General features: G+C 46.8%; 1 protein-coding gene across 1 annotated transcript in view; it reads left to right on the top strand.

Annotated features, from left to right (window-relative positions):
- HSPA12B (heat shock protein family A (Hsp70) member 12B) overlaps window positions 1–19,759 on the top strand; it is a 51,233-nt gene extending 31,474 nt beyond the window's left edge. Inside the window, exons 8-13 of the mRNA XM_053402198.1 lie at window positions 571–742; window positions 7,487–7,573; window positions 10,014–10,118; window positions 12,375–12,633; window positions 14,075–14,178; window positions 16,681–19,759. Coding sequence (XP_053258173.1) covers window positions 571–742; window positions 7,487–7,573; window positions 10,014–10,118; window positions 12,375–12,633; window positions 14,075–14,178; window positions 16,681–17,324 — 1,371 coding nt within the window. The 3' untranslated portion in view covers window positions 17,325–19,759. The remainder of the gene's footprint in view (window positions 1–570; window positions 743–7,486; window positions 7,574–10,013; window positions 10,119–12,374; window positions 12,634–14,074; window positions 14,179–16,680) is intronic.
- Window positions 19,760–21,664: the final 1,905 nt, after the last annotated feature.

Here is a 21,664-nt window from a genome sequence, read left to right as displayed (position 1 = left end):
AAATTTTCAGATGTGATTGATGGAAGTCAAAAAATTGTATAAGATATAAAAGTATGTTTAATAATTGTTGAAAATGATATGTTAAAACACACACACACATTTGTTGTTGTTGTTTAGTCGTTTAGTTGTGTCCGCCTCTTTGTGACCCCATGGACCAGAGCATGCCAGGCACTCCTGTCTTCCACTGCCTCCCGCAGTTTGGTCAAACTCATGCTGGTAGCTTCCAGAACACTGTCCCACCATCTCGTCCTCCGTCGTCCCCTTCTCCTTGTGTCCATGGGACTCTCAAGAGTCTCCTCCAGCACCAGAATTCAAAAGCATCAATTCTTTGGCGATCAGCCTTCTTTATGGTCCAGTTCTCACTTCCATACATATATATATGGGGGGGGGGAATGTTGGAGGGCATGCAAACTGCCTTGCCCAATGAATTCTGCACTGCATATTTCTATGGATGATGTTAATCACTCCTCCAGGAGTGGCTGTTGCCAGGGGCTCTCCAGAGAGATTTTTGGGCTGTCTTCTGCAACGACTCCTTCCTCCCAGTGACCTCCTTTCTCTTCCTTCCTCCAGGCTGGGCTGGTTCCTTCGGAAAACCCTGAGCAGCTCCTGATCGCGCTGGAGCCGGAAGCAGCCTCCATCTACTGCCGCAAACTCCGCCTCAACCAGCTGATCGACCTGAGCTACAAGCCCCAGGCCAATGGACTCATGTCGGATCTGCCCATCGATTCCAGCTTCAGGCAGGGTAAGACGCACGGATCCTGCGCTCTTGAGCGAGCAGAAGGGCAGATCACTCTTTATTGCTGTGTTTGGCTTTCTTTAAGTTGGGCTGTGTCTAAAACTTGCCAGTTAGGTTTTCAAACCTTTTTTGTAAACTTAGTATTAGAAACTGTACCTTTGAGTCCTTAATCCTTTATTACTGCGCTTTGCTTCACCTAGGTTGAGCTAGGATTATAATGCTTCAGAATTTTTCAGGTTTTAACCCCCTTTTTTGAATTTTGGTCATATAAGGTTTATGATTTTTCTATTTCTTTCTGAGGAAACTGAATAGTTCAGTGAAACGAAGTTTGTAGCCGGCATCCCATTAAGGCTTTGTACAATTCTAGGTTTTTCTATTTTTTTCCTTAAACTTTTTGATTTTTATTATTTAGTTTATTTCTATAAGATAATTAAGGGACGCAGGTGGCGCTGTGGGTTAAACCACAGAGCCTAGGACTTGCTGATCAGAAGGTCGGCTGTTTGAATCCCCATGACGGGGTGAGCTCCCGTTGCTCGGTCCCTGCTCCTGCCAACCTAGCAGTTCAAAAGCACATCATGTGCTAGTAGATAATTAGGTACCGCTCTGGTGGGAAGGTAAACGGCGTTTCCGTGCACTTTTCTGGTTTGCCAGAAGCAGCTTAGTCATGTTGGCCACATGACCCGGAAGCTGTACGCCGGCTCCCTCGGCCAATAAAGCGAGATGAGAGCCGCAACCCCAGAGTCAGTCACAACTGGACCTAATGGTCAGAGGTCCCTTTACCATTATAAGGTCGATTACTTCTCGTTTCAGGGGTTTTCACGGTATTTCATTTGTTTTGTGTAAAAACACAGAGTACCTAGCTTTTAGGGAGCTGCTCCTGCTGAATCAGACCCGTCTAAGGCTTTGGGTGGCTTTGAAAAAGGACTCGTGAAGGTCAAATTGGTTGGTGTCATCTAGGGCAACGCCTTGCAATGCAGGAATCTCAGCTAAAGCAGCCATGGCAGATGACCATCCAATCTCTGCTTTAAAATCCAATCGCTCCAGGGGTTATGGCTATTGTATCTCCTCTCATCCAGGCTAAAAATACCCAGCTCCTTACGATGTACTTACAGAAATATTGTAAAGAAATGAACACCCTAGCAGGATTAGACTAAACACTTACAATTACCAATAATAATAATTTATTTTTACCCTGCTCTTCTGGCTGAGTTTCCCCAGCCACTCTGGGCGGCTCCCAGTCAAGTGTTAAAACAATACAGCGTTAAATATCAAAAACTTCCCTAAACAGGGCTGTCTTTTAAGACATTTTCAGCTTCTGCCTTCTGGGAGAAGGTATAGGGTTATAAAGACCAGGACTAGCTGCCTGAGAAACAGTTTCTACCCAAATGCAATTCTGGTTCTAAACGCAGTATAAGGAGTCTCTATAGTATACTGTATTTTAAAATGGGGTTTCAGAGTTTTTAGGGTTTTTGAATGTCTTATGTAGATTTTTCAATTTTGTTGTTCTGTATGGGACAATGACAATAAAGATATTGTATCGGAGCGTATCATAAAGATAAGATAGCTGCTTATTTCCTTCACATCTGATGGGAGGGTGTTCCACAGGACGGGCACCAGCACCGAGAAGGCCCTCTGCCTGGTTCCCTGTAACCTCACTTCTCGCAATGAGGGAACTGCCAGAAGCGCTGGACCTCAGTGTCCGGGCTGAACAATGGGGGTTGAGACGCTCCTTCAGGTATACAGGACCGAGGCTGTTTAGAGCTTTAAAGGTCAGCACCAACACTTTGAATTGTGCTTGGAAACGTCCTGGGAGCCAATGTAGGTCTTTCAGGACTGGTGTTATATGTTCTCAGTGGCCACTCCTAGTCACCAGTCTAGCTGCCGCGTTCTGGATTAATTGCAGTTTCCGGGTCACCTTCAAAGGTAGCCCCAGAATAAAGAAAGGACCTAATTTAGAGAATACAGTACTGCGGTATAACCAAAAAGCAGGAAAATTATTATGCAACAAACCAGAAGAGGAAGCGAGGGAAGTCGTAGAGGGGCTGTATTTGGGTTTGGGTTTATATCTGAGATGATGTTCTTGTGATGAAGATAAAAATGTAAAAATCAATAAAAACTATTTAAAAAATAAAATAAAATACCCAGCTCCTTCGACTGTTCCTCATCAGGCTCCATTTCCAGACCCCTGGTCATGTTGGCCACCCTCCTCCGCACACCTTCCAGTTTGTCAACATCTTTCTTAAATTGTGGTGACCTCTTCTTAATTCGGATCGTGACCCTTTTAGCCTCCTTCAATTCCCTCTCGTCAGTGCGGCATCCTCCCTAAATCTGGATGCGCACTAGGCCACTGACTGCATAGGGATGAGAAAGTGTGGGGCGACAGTAGCTGGGGGTATTAAAAGGAAGCACAATCCATATTAAGCCAAGGTGAGATGTGCTGATACCCATGTGGTCAGTTGCCTTTGCAATAATAATAATAATAATAATAATAATAATAATAATAATAATATTTTATTTATATCCCGCCCTCCCCAGCCAAAGCCGGGCTCAGAGCGGCTAACAACAGTAAAATAATACAGCATTCTAAAATCAATTCATTGTAAAATCAGTTCAAATCAAATTGATGGCAATCATTGGGCTAGAGTTCTGTGAAGAATTGCCGAGGGAGGGAGTCAGGCTGTGCCCTGGCCAAAGGCCTGGTGGAACAGCTCCGTCTTGCAGGCCCTGCAGAAAGATGTCAAGTCCCGCAGGGCCCTAGTCTCTTGGGACAGAGCATTCCACCAGATCGGGGCCACAGCCGAAAAAGCTCTGGCTCTGGTTGAGGCCAGCCTAACCTCCCTGTGGCCTGGGACCTCCAAGATGTTTTTGTCTGAAGACCGTAAGGTCCTCCGTGGGACATACCAGGAGAGGCGGTCCCGTAGGTACGAGGGTCCTAGGCCGTATAGGGCTTTAAAGGTCAAAACCAGCACCTTAAACCTGATCCTGTACTCCACCGGGAGCCAGTGCAGCTGGTATTGCACTGGGTGAATGTGATCCCGCAGCGAGGACCCCGTAAGGAGTCTCACCGCGGCATTCTGCACCCGCTGGAGTTTCTGGGTCAGTCTCAAGGGCAGCCCCACGTAGAGCGAGTTACAATAATCCAGTCTGGAGGTGACCGTCGCGTGGATCACAGTGGCCAGATCAGGGCGAGAGAGGTAAGGAGCCAACTGCTTAGCTTGGCGGAGCTGAAAAAATGCCGCCTTTGTTATAGCTGCAATCTGTGCCTCCATGGAAAGGGAGGTATCTAAGATTACACCCAAACTCTTAACATACAGTGCTGGCACTAATTGCGCCCCCGCAAGAGATGGGAGAATATATTGTGGCAGTGAGTTCCGCAGGTGGTGTGTGCATCTTCTACCCAGCTCCACCCAGTTTTCCCTCTTGGGCCGCCTATTCTCTGACGGAGCCGTTTTAAATACAGTAAGAAAAGGGGGAAAGCATCAGAAGACAGTGGTTTAAATTAAGGTTTCCACACATCTGGTCTTCATTTGATTTTATTAGCAGAACAAACCACAGTTATTAAAGAGCCCGTCTCACTGCAAACAGCTTTGCGGAGTCTTCTGCAGCTCTGCCTGTAGGAAAGAGAGCTGAGGGAGCCTTTCTGGAGTCCACGAGCGAGTGCCACGCCTGAAGTTTCCAGGATCTGAACCACAGCGCCCCTCTCCTTCTAAGCAGAAGTTATTCAACCCCTGTCTCAGATCAACAGTCTTGGGACCCTTTCTGAACACAAAACCATAGAGATGATCTGCAGGGCCAGCCCTACAATTAGGATAGAATAGAATTTATTATTTATACCCCAGCCACTCTGGGCGGCTTCCAACAGAACACTAAAATACAATAGTCCTTCAAACATTAAAAGCTTCCCTAAACAGGGCTGCCTTCAGATGCCTTCTAAAAGTCAGACAGTTGTTTATCTCCTTGACATCTGATGGGAGGGCGTTCCACAGGGCGGGTGCCACCACTGAGAAGGCCCTCTGCCTGGTTCCCTGAAACTTGGCTTCTCGCAATGAGGGAACCGCCAGAAGGCCCTCAGAGCTGGACCTCAGTGTCTGGGTAGAACGATGGGGGTGGGGACGCTCCTTCAGGTCTACTGGACCAAGTCCGTTTAGGGCTTTAAAGGTCAGCACCATCTTCTAAAAGTCAGATAGTTGTTTATTTCCTTGACATCTGATAGGATGTAAAAATACATTAAATTGTCACACATTAAAAACTTCCCTAAACAGGGCTTCCTTCAGATGTCTTCTAAATGTCAGGTAGTTGTTGTTCTCTTTGACATCTGATAGGAGGGCGTTCCACAGGGAGGGAGCTCGGAGGGGCTCAGAAGTTGAACATACCTGTGTTTGGAAACTCCCTTATTTTGGCTGCTGATCCCTTATTTTCGAGGCTGCTGGTCCCTTATTTTCAAATCTGTAAGTTTACAGCAATGTCCCGCACGGATCCCGTTCGCAGCCCGAGCATCCACTGCAATTCTAAAGAAAGGCTTCTGTCTTGAAGCCAAGGGAGGGAAGCCGGAAGCCAGGAGATTCTCAAGAGGGAAGTTGTGGGGAAATGGCCTGTTTCCTGAAACCTTGGCCAGGTCAGGGAGTTTCCCTACATCTGTTTAGCCTTGGGGGGGGGAGAAGGCTAGCTGTCCTCAGCCCCACCACAGACCATCTGGCCTGCACTGTGGTGCTGCTTTTACCCAAGGCGCTCCAGATCTTGCTTGTGGTGACTCCAGAACAACTTCAGATTGCTGAGCATTGCTCCTGGACTTCTTGGGAGCGTTCCCAATCTCCCCATTTTCTTGCCCAAACGATTTTTGCAACCATTGGTCCGATGGAGGAGAGAGTCAGATCTTGAGTCTCTGCCTCATTTATTAGTGGTGTTAGTTGCGATTCCTGCATTGCAAAGGGTTGGACTAAACAACAACAACAACAACAGTTTATCATTTATACCTTGCCCATCTGGCTGGGCTTCCCCAGCCACTCTGGGCAGCTTCCAACAAAATATTAAAATACAGTAATGCATCAAACATTAAAAGCTTCCCTAAACAGGGCTGCCTTCAGATGTCTTCTGAAAGTCTGGTGGTTGTTGTTCTCTTTGATATCTGGTGGGAGGGAGCTCCACAGGGCGGGTGCCACTACCGAGACTCTTGGGGGCCCCCTTCCATTTCTCCAGTTCCATGCAGAGCTTTTTTTCCTGGGGGTACACAGGGGTACGCACCCCCCTAAACATTTTGTGTATCTTTGTGCTTTTGTCCATTTACTGTATTTATTTTCCCTGATTTGAAATATAAAATGTTGGTTTTTTCTTGAGTCAAAATGAGAGTACCCCCAAACATATATATATATATATATATATATATACATGAAAAAAGCACTGGTTCTATGATTCTAAGCCCGAGAGGTTTCTGAAGGCAAGAACACCCCTCTGTGTATCTGCTTCTCTCCAGCTCCCTTCTGTGCTCTTCCTAATAAGATGAAGCTCAAGGCCAGAGGCAGAGTTCCTGTATTGCAGGGGGTCAGACTAGATGGCCTTTGGGTGCCCTTCCGACTCTAGAATTCTAGGACCCTTTGGAGCACTGGGGTTACAGCTAAGCTGAACGGCGTGAAATGCCATCCCAAGAGTCCGGTTAAAACCATACCTGGACACACACTGTGTTTTCTTTCAGCTTTCAATTATTGTTTACCTTAAACTATAATAATAATAATAATAATAATAATAATAATAATAATAATAATAATAATTTTATTTATACCCCACCCTCCCCAGCCAAAACCGGGCCCAGGGCGGCTAACACCAGGCATAAAAACAATTGATTGAAATACAACTTAAAAAACAAGATTAAAATACAACATTAAAATGCAGTTTCAGTAGAAACTCAAATAAAAAATGTTTTGGGGGATGAAAATGTGAAATTTTCACCAAGGCCAACTATCCAGACTAGTCCTATGTGGGCCAGAAAAACCCCCAGGGAAGTCCCCAAATAGGAGTTCCATCACAGAAGGAGAAAGCAAAGAGGAGAAGGGGATCAAGTTGATTCCAAGCCAAAGGCCAGGTGGAACAACTCTGTCTTACAGGCCCTGTGGAAAGAAATCAGATCCCGCAGGGCCCTGGTCTCATGAGACAGAGCATTCCACCAGGCCGGGGCCAGTGTTGAAAAGGCCCTGGCTCTGGTTGAGGCTAATCTGACTTCCTTAGGGCCCGGACCTCTAGGGTGTTGCTTTTTATGGACTTTAAGGTCCTCCGCAGGGCAGAACGCGGAGAGGCGATCCCGTAGGTACGAGGGTCCTAGCTCCCCCGCCGAAGAGTTAGTGTGACATGGAAGCTTGCACCTTGTACTTTCATCTGCAACTAGTCCAATTGAAACTCCCTGGGTCACTCTCAGTCCAAACTACCTCGCAGGGTTGTTTTGAAGACGACATGGGGAGGTGGAGAGCCGTGCGCCACCTTGTGCTGCTTGGAGGACTGGCGGGATATAAATAAATAATAAAGAAAAGAAAAGAATAGGAGCTGGATAGCTCAGTCGGTTACGAGTGTGGTACTGATAATGCAGGTTCGATCCCTGTGTGGGACAATCGCATATTCCTGCACTGCAGGGCATTGAAGATCTTCAGGGTCCATTCTATGGTTATAAAACAAAACAACGAAGGGATTATTCCATTTCTTCTCTCTGTGCCTGTGTTTTCCCCGTCTTGCTGCTGCCTTACTTTCCGATTCGTCTTCCTGCAGCCCGAGAACAACTCCGCCGTTCCAGACACAGCCGCACCTTCCTGGTCGAGTCCGGGATGGGAGAGCTCTGGTCCGAAATGCAGACAGGTAGGAAGAGCCGGGGGGGGCAATTCATTTCCCCCCCAAAAAAATTTCCCCTCCCATTTTTTTTATTTTATTGGTTTTCACACAATTATAAACAAACAAACAAACAAACATAAATCATAACCTTATTAAAGTTACACTTATTAACATTGTTAATTGACTTCCTCGTTTCCCCTTGATTGAATTTCAATGTATATCCTTTTAACGGTTTTCCAAATAAAGTTCTTATAAATTTAACTTGAACAATTAAAATCCTTGATTCTTTTCGTTTCTAGATCAATGTTAATACTTAACTTATGTAAAACCCTAAGCCAATCAAGTACCTGCAAGCTTTTTCCAGTTGGTTTAACTTAACATATTTAACTAAATAATCATTAATTTTTGTCCATTGTTCCTGATACTCCTCCTCCTTCTGGTCGCGGACTCTTCCGGTCAGGTCGGCTAGCTCCAAGAAATCCATCATCTTCATCTGCCATTCTTCCACCGTAGGTAGTTCCTGCATTTTCCACTTTTTAGCTAGTAAAATTCGAGCAGCAGTTGTGGCATACAAAAATAATTTAACATCTTTCTTGGGCAGTTCCAGACCTGTTATTCCAAGAAGAAAGGCCTCTGGTTTCTTTATAAATGTATATTTCAACATTTTTTTCAGCTCATTATAAATCTTTTCCCAGAAGTCTTTCACCTTGGGGCAGGTCCACCACACGTGGTAAAAAGTTCATTTTTTAAAATTCATTTTATAACACAACTAAACAACACAAACAGAAAAACAAACAATACAAACAGATTCTTGTCTTATCCTTATTTTTTCTAAACATTGTTAGGTGAGCTTCCACAAGTCCCCCCTATCTGATTTTCATTTTACTTCATCTTTAGCAGTTTACATATATCATAATTTTTAACCATTTTTTTAATCACACTTACCGGTACTTTTACTATAAAAATCTTCACATTTTATCACTTACAAATAATACTATTTTAAAATACACTATCTTCTACTTCTAACCCTACAGCCTATATCCACTTCCAAAGCTATTATTAACATATTTTTTCAAATATTCTTTAAACATCTTCCAATTTTCTTCCGCCATCTCTTCTCTCTGGTCTCAGAGTCTCCAGGTCAGTTCGGCAAGTTCCATATAGTCCATCATCTTCATCTGCCATTCTTTGATAGTTGATAAATCTTGTTTCTTCCAATTCTTCGCTAGTAATATTCTCGCAGCTGTTGTGGCATACAGAAGCCAGTGGGGTAATTCAAAGGCGAGGGAAAGAGGGAAATTTGACTGATTTTTTTAAAGAAGAATTCACAAGTCAGCTGGGATGTGTGTGTGGAGCGAAATATTCTGCAGTTTGCAGGACTGATGGATTGATTACAGTGGTACCTTGGTTGACAACCTTAATCCATTCCGGAAGTCCGGTTTTAAACCAAAGTGGACTTAAACCAAGACGTGCTTTCCCATAAAGAAAAGAAAATCAGGATTAAGGAGTTTCTTTTTTTCTTTTTTTTAATTTATAATTTTTTATAATTTTTATTGAATTTTCTGTTTTACAATTTAGAATACAGTGGACGCTCGGGTTGCAAACGTGATCCGTGTGGGATGCATGTTTGCAACCCGCAGCGGCGCGTCTGCACATGCGCGGGTTGCGATTTGGTGTTTCTGCGCATGCGTGAGACCAAAACCTGGAAATAACCTGTCCCGGTACTTCCGGGTTTTGCGGGTCGGTAACCCGGAAAAATGCAACCTGAAGCATCAGGTATGACTGTATTCATTTAAACATCCCTAAAATATCAACAACAGCCTGGCGTGCTCTGGTCCATGGGGTCACGAAGAGTCGGACATGACTAAACAACAACAACAACAACATATTATTTTCCGTTCAGCAGCCTAACAGTCCACTGATAGAAACCGTTTTTCGGCCTGTTGGCACGACTGATTATACTTCTATATCTCCTGCCCGAGGCTGGAAGATTAAAGAGGTGCTGGCTGAGGTGTGAATCGTCCCTGGGAATTTTTCTCGCTCTCCGAAGGCAACGATCCCTTGCGATGTCATCTAGCTGGCTCAGGGGGAAAGCCCATGATATCATGCGCTGTGTTCGCCACCCCCTGTAAAGACTTCCCTTCTTCTCTTTCCAGGGCTCATTCTGCATAACATAAATCCCTGTATATTTTATATAAACGAAACCATTCAGTATTCCATTGCTGCATCCATCAAAACTTCATTTTGCATTAGAACTCTCGCGGCTGTTGTTGCATACATCTGGGCCCTCCTTCGTTGGAGGTTTCTCAGCAGAGGTTAGGTGGCCATCTGTCACGGATGCTTCAGCTGAGATTTCTGCCTTGCACGGGGTTGGACTAGATGACCCTCAGGTATCCCTTCTAACTCTATGATTCTGTGATTCCTTTCCTGAACCTGGCATCACCACCTTCTTTCCTTCATCCCACAGGGGACCGCTACATCGTGGCCGACTGTGGCGGAGGGACAGTCGATCTGACTGTGCACCAGATTGAACAGCCACAGGGGACCCTCAAGGAGCTCTACAAAGCGTCAGGTGAGGGGGGGCTGGGGATAGTCCACAGAGCAAGGCCACCTGCAAAGAGGTCCAGGGCTGCAGGTGGAGGAGAAAGGCAAACTTATCTCTTTCACGCTTTCCGAAACCCTGTGGAATCTGAAACACAGAATTTGTACTTCTCCGAATTTTGCGATGCAGTTCTCCGGCAAAACAATGCGTGCAAGAATGCACGTGACTGTGGTAAAGCGTGGATAAAACTGCCTATAACTATGGTAAGGAGAGCATGGGAAAGGAATCTGCTTGTGCTGGTCCCGGAGGGGGGGGGGTTACTGTGCGGCGAGGTCTGTGTCCGGTCCGAGGCTGAAGCGGGGTCCAAGGCAGGGAGTCGGGCGTGGTCAGGAACTCTGGGAGAAAGCAGGACAGGGTGCCGGCAGGAACAGGTAACCAACGATGTTGCTCCCGCAGCCTGGGACTGGGCTGGCTGGCTTTTATCTGCCCCGAGGCATAGGGCGGCCCTGGTCCACAGGTGACTCGCCTCTCCTGGCCTGGAGACGAGTACTCCTCCTGCAGGAACTTAGTTCCCTCCGCCTCTCTGCCCTGAGCCTCTGCAGCTCAGGAGAGGCTGGAGGGTTCCCGGACCCAGGGGCAACCTCCTTTTCCCCTGATGGGGCTGAGAGTGGAGCACCTGCAGGCAATGGGTCCTCCATCACCTCCGGAGCCAGAGCGGATTCAGCTGGTGTCTGCTCCTGAGGATCCAGCACAGGTGAGGGCCCTTCAGGTTCAAGCCCCTGCCCTGGCTCAGCCGGCCCTGGAGGCGGGGACTCCTGTGCAGGCTGGGATTCCTCAGGTTCAGCCTCTGAATCAGATTCCCAGGCCATCACACTGCTAGTGAAAACGACATTAAGAAGTTCTTCATACTGGGGGGGAAATTGCTTTGCAGAAATGTGCAAACAGTTGTACCTTGGAAGTCGAACGGAAGTCTGTTTGACTTCCAAAATGTTTGAAAACCAAATCACAGCTTCTGATTGGCTGCAAGAAGCTCCTGCAGCCAATCAGAAGCCGTGGAAGCCCCGTTGGACATTTGGGTTCCAAAAAAATGTTCGCAAACCGGAACAGTCACTGTTTGCGGTGTTCAGGAGCCAAAACGTCCAAGTTCCAGGGCGTTCGGGACCCAATTACAACTGTATTTGGCAAAATTCCACACAATCATGACCACAGCCCTGCACTTTCATGTAAGCTGTGGAGTTTTGCAGCTTTGAAAGGCAGCTGGGTTTGTGCCCAAGTTTGTCTCTCACCCAGCTCTTTGGCTGGAACGGCCATTCCTGGGTGTCCAGGGCTGCTTGAAGCTGGCCTCCCCTTTTGGTGTTCTGATGTTAGGGTTCCACCCAGTGGCTGAAACTGAAATAGCAAGCAAGAGGCGAAATAAGAAGGAAAATCAAAGCCTTTATTTGAAAGTGGAAAAGCAAATGTCTGGGACTCACTGCATTCTTCGGATAGGTAAGGGTAAAGGGACGCCTGACAATTAGGTCCAGTCGTGACCGACTCTGGGGTTGCGGCGCTCATCTCGCTTTACTGGCCGAGGGAGCCGGCATACAGCTTCCGGGTCATGTGGCCAGCATGACTAAGCCGCTTCTGGCGAACCAGAGCAGCGCACGGAAACGCCGTTTACCTTCCCGCCGGAATGGTACCTATTCATCTACTTGCACTTTGCTGTGCTTTCAAACTGCTAGGTTGGCAGGAGCAGGGACCGAGAAACGGGAGCTCACCCCGTCATGGGGATTCGAACCACGACCTTCTGATCAGCAAGTCCTAGGCTCTGTGGTTTAACCCACAGCGCCACCCGCATCCCTTATTCTTCAGATAGGTTGTTCATATTTGCAACAACACCTTAAGGAAATGCATTCCTTAGCTCAGGGGGCTATCCTAGACAGTGCCCTGACCTTTGGGAGCACAGAAAACACACACAGAGGCTAGCATCTCTTAGGCCCTGAAAGCCCCATATCCTTCATGCCATTATTATTATTATTATTATTATTATTATTATTATTATTAGCCCACCTTTTTCCTCCAAGGAGCTCAAGATGGCACACATGGTTTCCCATTTCCTCATTCTGTCCCACAAGCCTGCAAAGTAGGCTAGGCTGAGAGGCAACCCAAGGTCCCAACCAGCGAACTGCATGTTGTGAGGATTCGAACCCTGGCCTCTGAAGCCCTAGTTTGACACGCTAGCCACTGTGCGGCGCTGCCCCTCTCCATTGCTCCTTTGACCTTCCGTCTCCCGTCGCTGCCTTCCAGGAGGTCCTTACGGGGCCGTGGGGGTGGACTTGGCCTTCGAGAAACTTCTCTGCCAGATCTTTGGTGAGGACTTCATCGCCACCTTCAAGGCCAAGCGCCCGGCGGCCTGGGTCGACCTGACCATCGCGTTCGAGGCCCGCAAGCGGACGGCTGCCCCTCACCGCGCCAACTCCCTCAACATCTCCCTGCCCTTCTCCTTCATCGACTTTTACCGGAAGCACCGGGGACAGAACGTGGAGACGGCTCTGAAGCGCAGCAGGTGAGGGTCCCAGAGGGTTGGATGAAAATGGGGGTTGGGATAGGTGACCACTGGGGTCCCTCCTCACTCTCGGATGACCTTGGCCCTGGCAAGGATAAAAGGATCACAATTCCACTGCCCCACCCCAAGTTCGTTCCCCTTTTGTTAAAAATTGGAGGCCTTCTTTCAGTAGAACACCATCAGGGCAGTGTAGATCGGACACTGCAATTAGACTAAAACAGCATAAAATGAAGCAGAAAGATTGAATGGTCTCAGGATCTCGGACATACTATCTGTTATGTACTGAAGTTCTCACCCTGGGCCAGCATGGAGATACTGTAGATAGTTTTTGCTCAGATCCACATATGCAAATAAGGGATCAAAAGTGATGTTCAGTGATTGGATAGTTACAGATAGTGGTTACTGTTGCATTCTAGTGGAGCTCTATATAAGCTGAACCCTTCAGTTCAGTTCTGGTCTGGCCTGTGAATAAACAAGAGCTGTTTGAAGAATTGCTGTGTCGTCTGATATGTTCACCCACAACTTAACACTATCCATCTAGAGCAATGGGAGAAACTCTGGTGAGAGGATATACGATTTACTGCCTCATATACAATTAAAGAAAATTTCGTAAAGATGTGCTATAGGTGGTACTTAACGCCAGTTAAGTTGGCAAAGATATACAAATTGAAATCCAACCTCTGTTGGAGATGTGGTGGAGAAATAGGAACAAGAAGACATATGTGATGGAGGTGGGAGGAAATGAAGAAATTTTGGGTAGTAGTACATGAAGAACTAAAGAAGATGTTGAAAATATCAATAGCAAAGAAACCACAGACATATCTCCTTGGATTGATAGATGAAGAGATACCACAGGGGGAAGAAAGAATTTTTCTATATGCAAGTACAGCTGCTAGAATAGTGATTGCTGCTAGGTGGAAGTCACAAACTATACCCACAAAGGAGGTATGGATTTGTAAACTAAATGAATATTTAATTTTGGCAAAATTAACTGCTATAAAAAGAAATCAGTCGAATCAAAAATTAAAAAAGGAGTGGAAATGTTTTGATGAATATATGGCAAAATATTGCTCAAAAAAAATACGCTAATATGCCTAGATTAAAATGTGAAGTTCTGGACGGAAGAAAAATTAGTAAGGAAAGATAATAAGACTATATAGATGATTTGAGAAGGTTGTAGAATGCAAAGATTATTATAAATTGTATAATGTGGAGGAAATCGAGTGGGGGCAGTGGAAGGAAGGAGAAAAGAATAATATGATGGATTGAGGAAATATAAATGTAAATGTATGGGGGAATGGGGAGGAAATAGTGTTGGTTTTGGTACATCTGTATTGTAATGTAATATGTGAAAACCAATAAATAAATAAATAGCAAAAATTACACAAAAAACACAAAACAAATAAAAATGTATAAATAATCTCTTTTCTGGCTTCTCCAGCGTGAACCTAGTGAAGTGGTCCTCACAAGGGATGCTGCGCATGTCCTCTGAAGCCATGAACGAGCTCTTCCAGCCAACCATCAGCCAGATTATCACACACATCGGTGAGTCCCCCAATTAGAGTGCTCGGCTGCGTGCAGAAACTCAAGCTGGGTGCCAACCCTCTTTCCCCTGTGGGCAATGCCCTGAAATGGGCAAAAGGAAAAAACGTGTGTCAGTTTGTGAGTGTGGATAGCTTCGTTGGTAGAGAATGAACCACTTAAACTCAAATGTTGTGAGTTCGAGTCCCGCATTGGGCAAAAGATTCCTGCGTGGCAGGGGATGGACCAGATGATCCTCAGGGTCCCGTCCAATTCTATATTGATATCATTTTGCTGGTCAGTTCCACCAACTTGCAGGCTGATCCTGCGGACAGCCGCAAGGCCCAAGTGTGAGACTCCCAAGATCCCCCTGGCCTGTGCTCTTGCTACCCTCCAAGTGTCCATATTTTCCAGGGACAGTCTCAGACTTACAGAAGCCACCCCGGTTTCTAATTTGATCCCAAAATGTCCCACTTGGACCTCCCTATTTTCATCAGAGATTTGTTGGTGGGTATGGAGTTGTGCAACCCACAAGCCAAGGAGATAGGAAAGTATACAACTTTTTAGACACTTTTAGAAGGCAGTCTTGTATAGGGAAGGTGTTTTTTTATGTTTAATGCTTTATTATATTTTTATATAAGGGACACGGGTGGCACTGTGGGTTAAACCACAGAGCCTAGGACTTACCGATCAGAAGGTCGGCGGTTCGAATCCCCACAACGGGGATTGCTCCTGCCAATCTAGCAGTTCGAAAGCATGTCAAGTGCAAGTAGATAAATAGGCACCGCTCCAGCGGGAAGGCAAACAGTGTTTCCGTGCGCTGCTCTGATTCACCAGAAGTGGCTTAGTCATGCTGGCCACATGACCCGGAAGCTGTACGCCGGCTCCTTCGGCCAATAAAGCGAGATGAGCGCCGCAACCCCAGAGTCGGCCACGACTGGACCTAATGGTCAGGGGTCTCTTTACCATTTACCTTTATATTTTTATATCCAGTGGTACTCTCAAACTTAATCTGTTACGGGAGTCCATTCAACTCCCGAAACCGTTTGAAAACCAAGACACGGCTTCTGATTGGCTGCAGGAGCTTCCTGCACTCAAGCGGAAACCGCGTCGGACGTTCAGCTTCTGAGAAACGACCACAAACCGGAACACTTACGTCTGAGTTTGCGGCGTTGGGGAGTCGATTTGTTTGACAACTCAGCCGTTCGAGAACCAAGGTACCACTGTATGTTGGAAGCTGTCCAATCGAATGGTTTCATACAAGTAATAAAATTATTATTTTCATGGAACAGGACATTCCAATTTTCACCAGAGAAACGTTGGAGGGTATGCAGTTGGGGGCAGCAATGCTTCTGAATCCCAGTTGCTGGAAACTGCAGGAGGGGGGAGAGGTCTTGTGTTCAAATCCTGCTTGCTGGTTTCCCACAGACATCTGGCTGTGAGAACAGGATGCTGGACCAGATAGAATGTTGCCCTGATCCTGCAGGGAACCTCTTAGGTTCTTTCTGCTGATAGTGAGCCTACCTGACAGGTGTGGAGTTTCAGAAAAGCTTCAGCTCTGCCCTGGAGCCTTGACAGAAGTACTGTTTTTGGGGAACAGGGGGCAGACAGGTGTGGGGGACTCCCTGGTCCTAAATGGGGTAACTGTGCCCCTGAAGGACCAGGTGCACAGCCTGGGAGTCATTTTGGACTCACAGCTGTCCATGGAGGCGCAGGTCAATTCTGTGTCCAGGGCAGCTGTCTCCCAGCTCCATCTGGTACGCAGGATGAGACCCTACCTGCCTTCAGACTGTCTCGCCAGAGTGGTGCATGCTCTGGTTATCTCCCGCTTGGACTACTGCAACGCGCTCTACGTGGGGCTACCCTTGAAGGTGACCCGGAAACTACAACTAATCCAGAATGCAGCAGCTAGGCTGGTGACTGGGAGTGGCCGCCGGGACCATATAACACCGGTCTTGAAAGACCTACACTGGCTCCCAGTACATTTCCGTGCACAATTCAAAGTGTTGGTGCTGACCTTGAAAGCCCTAAACGGCCTCAGAGGTCCAGTAGACCTGAAGGAGCGTCTCCACCCCCATCGTTCAGCCCATACACTAAGGTCCAATGCTGAGGGCCTTCTGGCAGTTCCCTCCCTGCGAGAAGTGAGGTTACAGGGAACCAGGCAGAGGGCCTTATTGGTAGTGGCACCTGCCCTGTAGAACGTCCTTCCACCACATGTCAAAGAGATGAACAACTACCAGACTTTTAGAAGACATCTGAAAGCAGCCCTGTTTAGGGAACCTTTTAATGTTTAATAGGTTATTGTATTTTAGTGTTTTGTTGGAAGCCGCCCAGAGTGGCTGGGGAAACCCAGCCAGATGGGTGGGGTATAAATTATTATTATTATTATTATTATTATTATTATTATTATTATTATTATTATTGACAGCTACTGGCTCCCAAATGGAACCTTGCCAAGTTTTTCCACCCTCCTTTTGACCACTGTGGCCTGTCCACGTCCCTCCACTGTCCCCTCTCTCCCTTCAGGTGACCTCATGAAGAAGCCGGAAGTCAAAGGCATCAAGTTCCTCTTCCTGGTGGGAGGTTTTGCCGAGTCCTCGATGCTGCAGCACGCGGTCCAGTCGGCCTTCAGCGCCGTCTGCCGAGTCATCATCCCGCAGGACGTGGGCCTGACCATCCTGAAAGGCGCGGTGCTCTTCGGCCTGGACCCCACCATCGTCCGTGTGAGGCGCTCCCCTCTGACCTATGGCGTGGGGGTTCTCAACAAGTTCGTGGAGGGCAAGCACCCCAGGGAGAAACTGCTGGTCAAGGAAGGGAAGAACTGGTGCACCGACATCTTTGAGAAGTTTGTCTCTGTGGACCAGTCCGTGGCGCTGGGCGAGGTGGTGCAGAGGAGCTACTGCCCCGCGCGGGTCGGACAGCGGAAGATCATCATCAACATCTACTGCTGTGGCACCGACGACGTGGTCTACATCACCGACCCCGGGGTCAGGAAATGCGGTACCATCAGCCTGGACCTGGATGAGTTGGAGGAGCCCAGCTCTCCGAAGAAGAGCAGGAGGGAGATCCGAGCCAGCATGCAGTTTGGAGACACTGAGATCAAGGTGGCAGCCATGGATGTCCAGACGTCAAAGACCGTGAGAGCTTCTATCGATTTCCTTTCCAACTGATGCCCTGGACATTTGAGGCCTTGGAGGAGGAAGAAGAAGGGGTTTGGCTAAGGTCCTTCTCCTCCTCCTCTCCTCTGTGGATTTTTCTGGTTGAGTCATGTCAGACTTGGGAAGAAATCCAGCACAGGTCAGGTTCCAGAAACACATCCTCCTTGCTTCAACTCGCCAAAGAAAGGAAAGCTGGTCTACCAGGTGGACCCTTTCATCTTTCCCATCATTAGTCTTGGTCTTTGGTGGTGGCAACTGGATCACAGTCATGTATTATCTTCTCAGGACTCTAGAAGAGAGCAGAGGGGTGGGCAGCTTTGCAGGCCAGCAGTAAAAAACGCCAAGGAGAGAAATTCTGCTGCGGTTGGTCCCATAACCTTCCCTTCCATTTCCCTTCAGGTTTTGGAGAGACAATTTTGCGTGCAATGATGGGCCTTGCAGATAGAATGGTCCAGGATGCAGCAGCAGCCCTTCATTCAAGACCATAATTTAACTAACGGGGAGTTGGAAATTTCACCTAGCAGCGTCATCATGGGAAGATGAAATACGATATCCACATTCCATTCAATGCAACTCCCCCACTCCTAGGAATTGCCATATTTCAAAAAGTAAAAACTAGGACATTCTGGAAAACCCCAAATTTGTTAAGCTGTTTCTTCTTCTTCTTTTTTTTACAAAAACACCAAAAAAACACTGCAATTTTTCAACTGTCTTGCCTAAGATCCAGGACAAAGTGACACCTTCCAGAAACATGAAGTGTTTACATAATAATATCCTTAAATATTGTTGGGTTCACACACACACACACACACACACACACACACACACACATATGAAGCATCTCAATGCACAAGGTGTTGGATAATTAACGCAACTGCACGAGCAAAAAATGGAAGGATTCTGTGCATGGGGAACAGGATAGGCATTTAAGCCAACGGTGAATAACAATGTATGTCTGAAGTACAGTGGTACCTCGGGTTAAGTACTTAATTCGTTCCGGAGGTCCGTTCTTAACCTGAAACTGTTCTTAACCTGAAGCACCACTTTAGATAATGGGGCCTCCCAGTGCCGCCGCGCCGCCGGAGCACGATTTTTGTTCTCATCCTGAAGCAAAGTTCTTAACCTGAAGCACTATTTCTGGGTTAGCGGAATCTGTAACCTGAAGCATATGTAACCTGAGGTACCACTGTATGTATATTTGGACCTACCTTCCATTTTAGAGGAAGACTGGCATGGCTTTATCTGGGTCTTCCCAACCTCTGTCTTGGACTGCCAATCCCATCGGCGGCATCCAGTGGGTACCAGTGTGAACAGCAGGTGGAGCAGTTTCTCTACTTATCGTGCCTTAATCCAAATAAAAGCCAGTTCAGCTTCCACCAACCTGCCCAGAGTGGAAGGGCGAGATTCATTCAGCTGGGGGCAAGGAGAGAGGCTGGTCACTAGGGCAATATTTTGCCTGCTCCCCCAAACCCAAAGCTGTAGCCCAGCCGTCTTGAGTCCCTCAGAGCTATATTTACTTTTTAGAAGTCATTTCAATGAGCGGCTCCTTGTAGGTCCTTTCCGTCTAGTTTTCTTGATGTAAGCAGAACTGGAGGGGGCGGGAATCACAGGTATATCTAGGTCATGGGTGGGGTGGGCAAACTAAGGCCCGGGGGCTGGATCCAACCCAATCACTGTCTAAATCTGGCCCACGGACGGTCCAGGAATCAGCATGTTTTTACATGAGTGGAATGTGTGCTTTTATTTAAAATGCATCTCTGGGTTATTTGTGGGGCATGGGAATTCGTTCATCCCCCCCCAAAAAAAAATAGTCTGGCCCCCACAAGGTCTGAGTGACAGTGGACCGGTCCCCTGTTGAAATAGGTTGCTGACCCCGGATCTAGGTTTTGAACCTTGCCTCCTGGAAATGGGAGTTTTTTTCCTAAGTGTCCAGCTTCTCTCTTCAAAGTCTGTGCTTTTAAACAACTGGTGCTCGAGTCTTGAGAACTGCTTGTGTCCACTGCATCTTTGCAAAGGATGGGGAGGAAATCAGAATAAATTGACTGCCTCCAGTGACACCCCACCCTCAACAGCTCGGAGTCCTTTTAGCTGGCCTGCTCACTGCTCCATCAACCCTCTGTTGCTCTCCAACTAGCCAGGCAGGATTGCACCGTTCTCTGGAAGATCTGGCTGAATAAACTGTCCACATTACCACCCTGCCCCTTCCAAACCATGATAAAAAGCTCTTCTGGCCTGTCCTTTGAACCTCTGTCCTGCTTCCACTTCTTAATGCTTGTAATATGTCGCTTTGTAGGAACCCACCCAAAATTTTATTTTTCTATATTGTGTATAAACCCGCACTCTCTCTCTCTCTTTCTCTCCCTCGGGAGAACGGGTGGACATTCATGAGCTTGTTGCGGCCAATGTGGCTTTATTAGAGAAAAATAAACGGAAGTGATTTTTGCTTTCCTCTTCTGCGAGATGAGTGTTTGGGGCCCAGGTGCGAGTGGGCATGGAGGCTTCAGCTGTGATTCCCCTTGGGGGGTTTTCCTTCCAACTCTACAATTCCTTGTCAGGCAGGAGGAATGTTTGGCAGGCAGATCTGCTCTTGGCTTCCTGAATCGCAGAACTCTGACTGGAAGGGACCCGAGGGTCATCTAGTCCAACCCCCTCCAATGCAGGAACTGGACTTAAAGGATCCCCTTTTTTCTGTGGAAAATGTTCTGCTTCACGGATTAATTAGTAACTGTGAATGTCAATTACAAATAAGTGTTAGACAAGCTGGCAATTTCATTTCCCCCCCTTTAGATCACTATAAGGCATTTCTGATTTCTCTAAGTGAGCCCGTTCAAATTTCCTGGAAAACCCACATCGCTGCCTGTCCTCATTCTTTAGACACTGCCACCTCCTTCAAAAGATTCAAGGTTTAGGAAAGAAACCTTATTGTGGGTTTTGTAATGTAAATTTTAGACAAATGGCTGCCTAGTAAGCTACCCCTCTGGATTCCAGTCGGCAGCACATTGTGAAAGGATCATTTATCTCCTAGTAGAAGCTTTAAGTTTTGCATCAATATGACAAAAAATTCTAATCTCAGCGATGAGAAGATGTATAATCTCTTGGACCTTTCCCAATTTTATTTGAACATATATTAAAAGGTTCCGTCACATTTTCATAGAATCATAGAATCATAGAGTTGGAAGAGACCACAAGGGCCATCGAGTCCAACCCCCTGCCAAGCAGGAAACACCATCAGAGCACTCCTGACATATGGTTGTCAAGCCTCTGCTTAAAGACCTCCAAAGAAGGAGACTCCACCACACTCCTTGGCAGCAAATTCCACTGTCAAACAGCTCTTACTGTCAGGAAGTTCTTCCTAATGTTTAGGTGGAATCTTCTTTCTTGTAGTTTGGATCCATTGCTCCGTGTCCGCTTCTCTGGAGCAGCAGAAAACAACCTTTCTCCCTCCTCTATGTGACATCCTTTTATATATTTGAACATGGCTATCATATCACCCCTTAACCTCCTCTTCTCCAGGCTAAACATGCCCAGCTCCCTTAGCCGTTCCTCATAAGGCATCGTTTCCAGGCCTTTGACCATTTTGGTTGCCCTCCTCTGGACACGTTCCAGTTTGTCAGTGTCCTTCTTGAACTGTGGTGCCCAGAACTGGACACAGTACTCCAGGTGAGGTCTGACCAGAGCAGAATACAGTGGCACTATTACTTCCCTTGATCTAGATGCTATACTCCTATTGATGCAGCCCAGAATTGCATTGGCTTTTTTAGCTGCCGCATCACACTGTTGGCTCATGTCTAGTTTGTGGTCAACCAAGACTCCTAGATCCTTTTCACATGTAGTGCTCTCAAGCCAGGTGTCACCCATCTTGTATTTGTGCCTCTCATTTTTTTTTGCCCAAGTGCAATACTTTACATTTCTCCCTGTTAAAATTCATCTTGTTTGTTTTGGCCCAGTTCTCTAATCTGTCAAGGTCGTTTTATTTTTAAAAGGGTTCTGGACTAGTGTCCCAGCACTCCTCCGCTCAACCTGTACCTTTACTCACCTGCCATGGAACAGCAGTAAAGTTGGATGTTTTAATTTGCTAGAAGCTGCCCAGAGTGGCAGGGGCAACCTTGTCAGATGAGTGGCATATAAATAAATAAACAATTATTATTATTATTTAAAAAGGAACTGTAGTTAAAGGATCGCCAGCAGGTGAGCTAAAAGGATGCAGGCAGAGGATGGCTGGGGAAGGCTTTCCATTACTGGGGAGCCTCCATTATCCAGAGGGAGTTTGGCTTGGGGGGCCAGCAATTTGCAGAAAAGCAATTTCACATATACAGGAGGGATTCTGGGGCAGTGAAGCGACGCCAGTCAAC

The sequence above is a fragment of the Podarcis raffonei genome, chromosome 9, assembly GCF_027172205.1.
Source record: "Podarcis raffonei isolate rPodRaf1 chromosome 9, rPodRaf1.pri, whole genome shotgun sequence".
Classification (NCBI taxonomy): Eukaryota; Metazoa; Chordata; class Lepidosauria; order Squamata; family Lacertidae; genus Podarcis; species Podarcis raffonei.
This window is presented reverse-complemented; position numbering and strand designations above follow the sequence as displayed.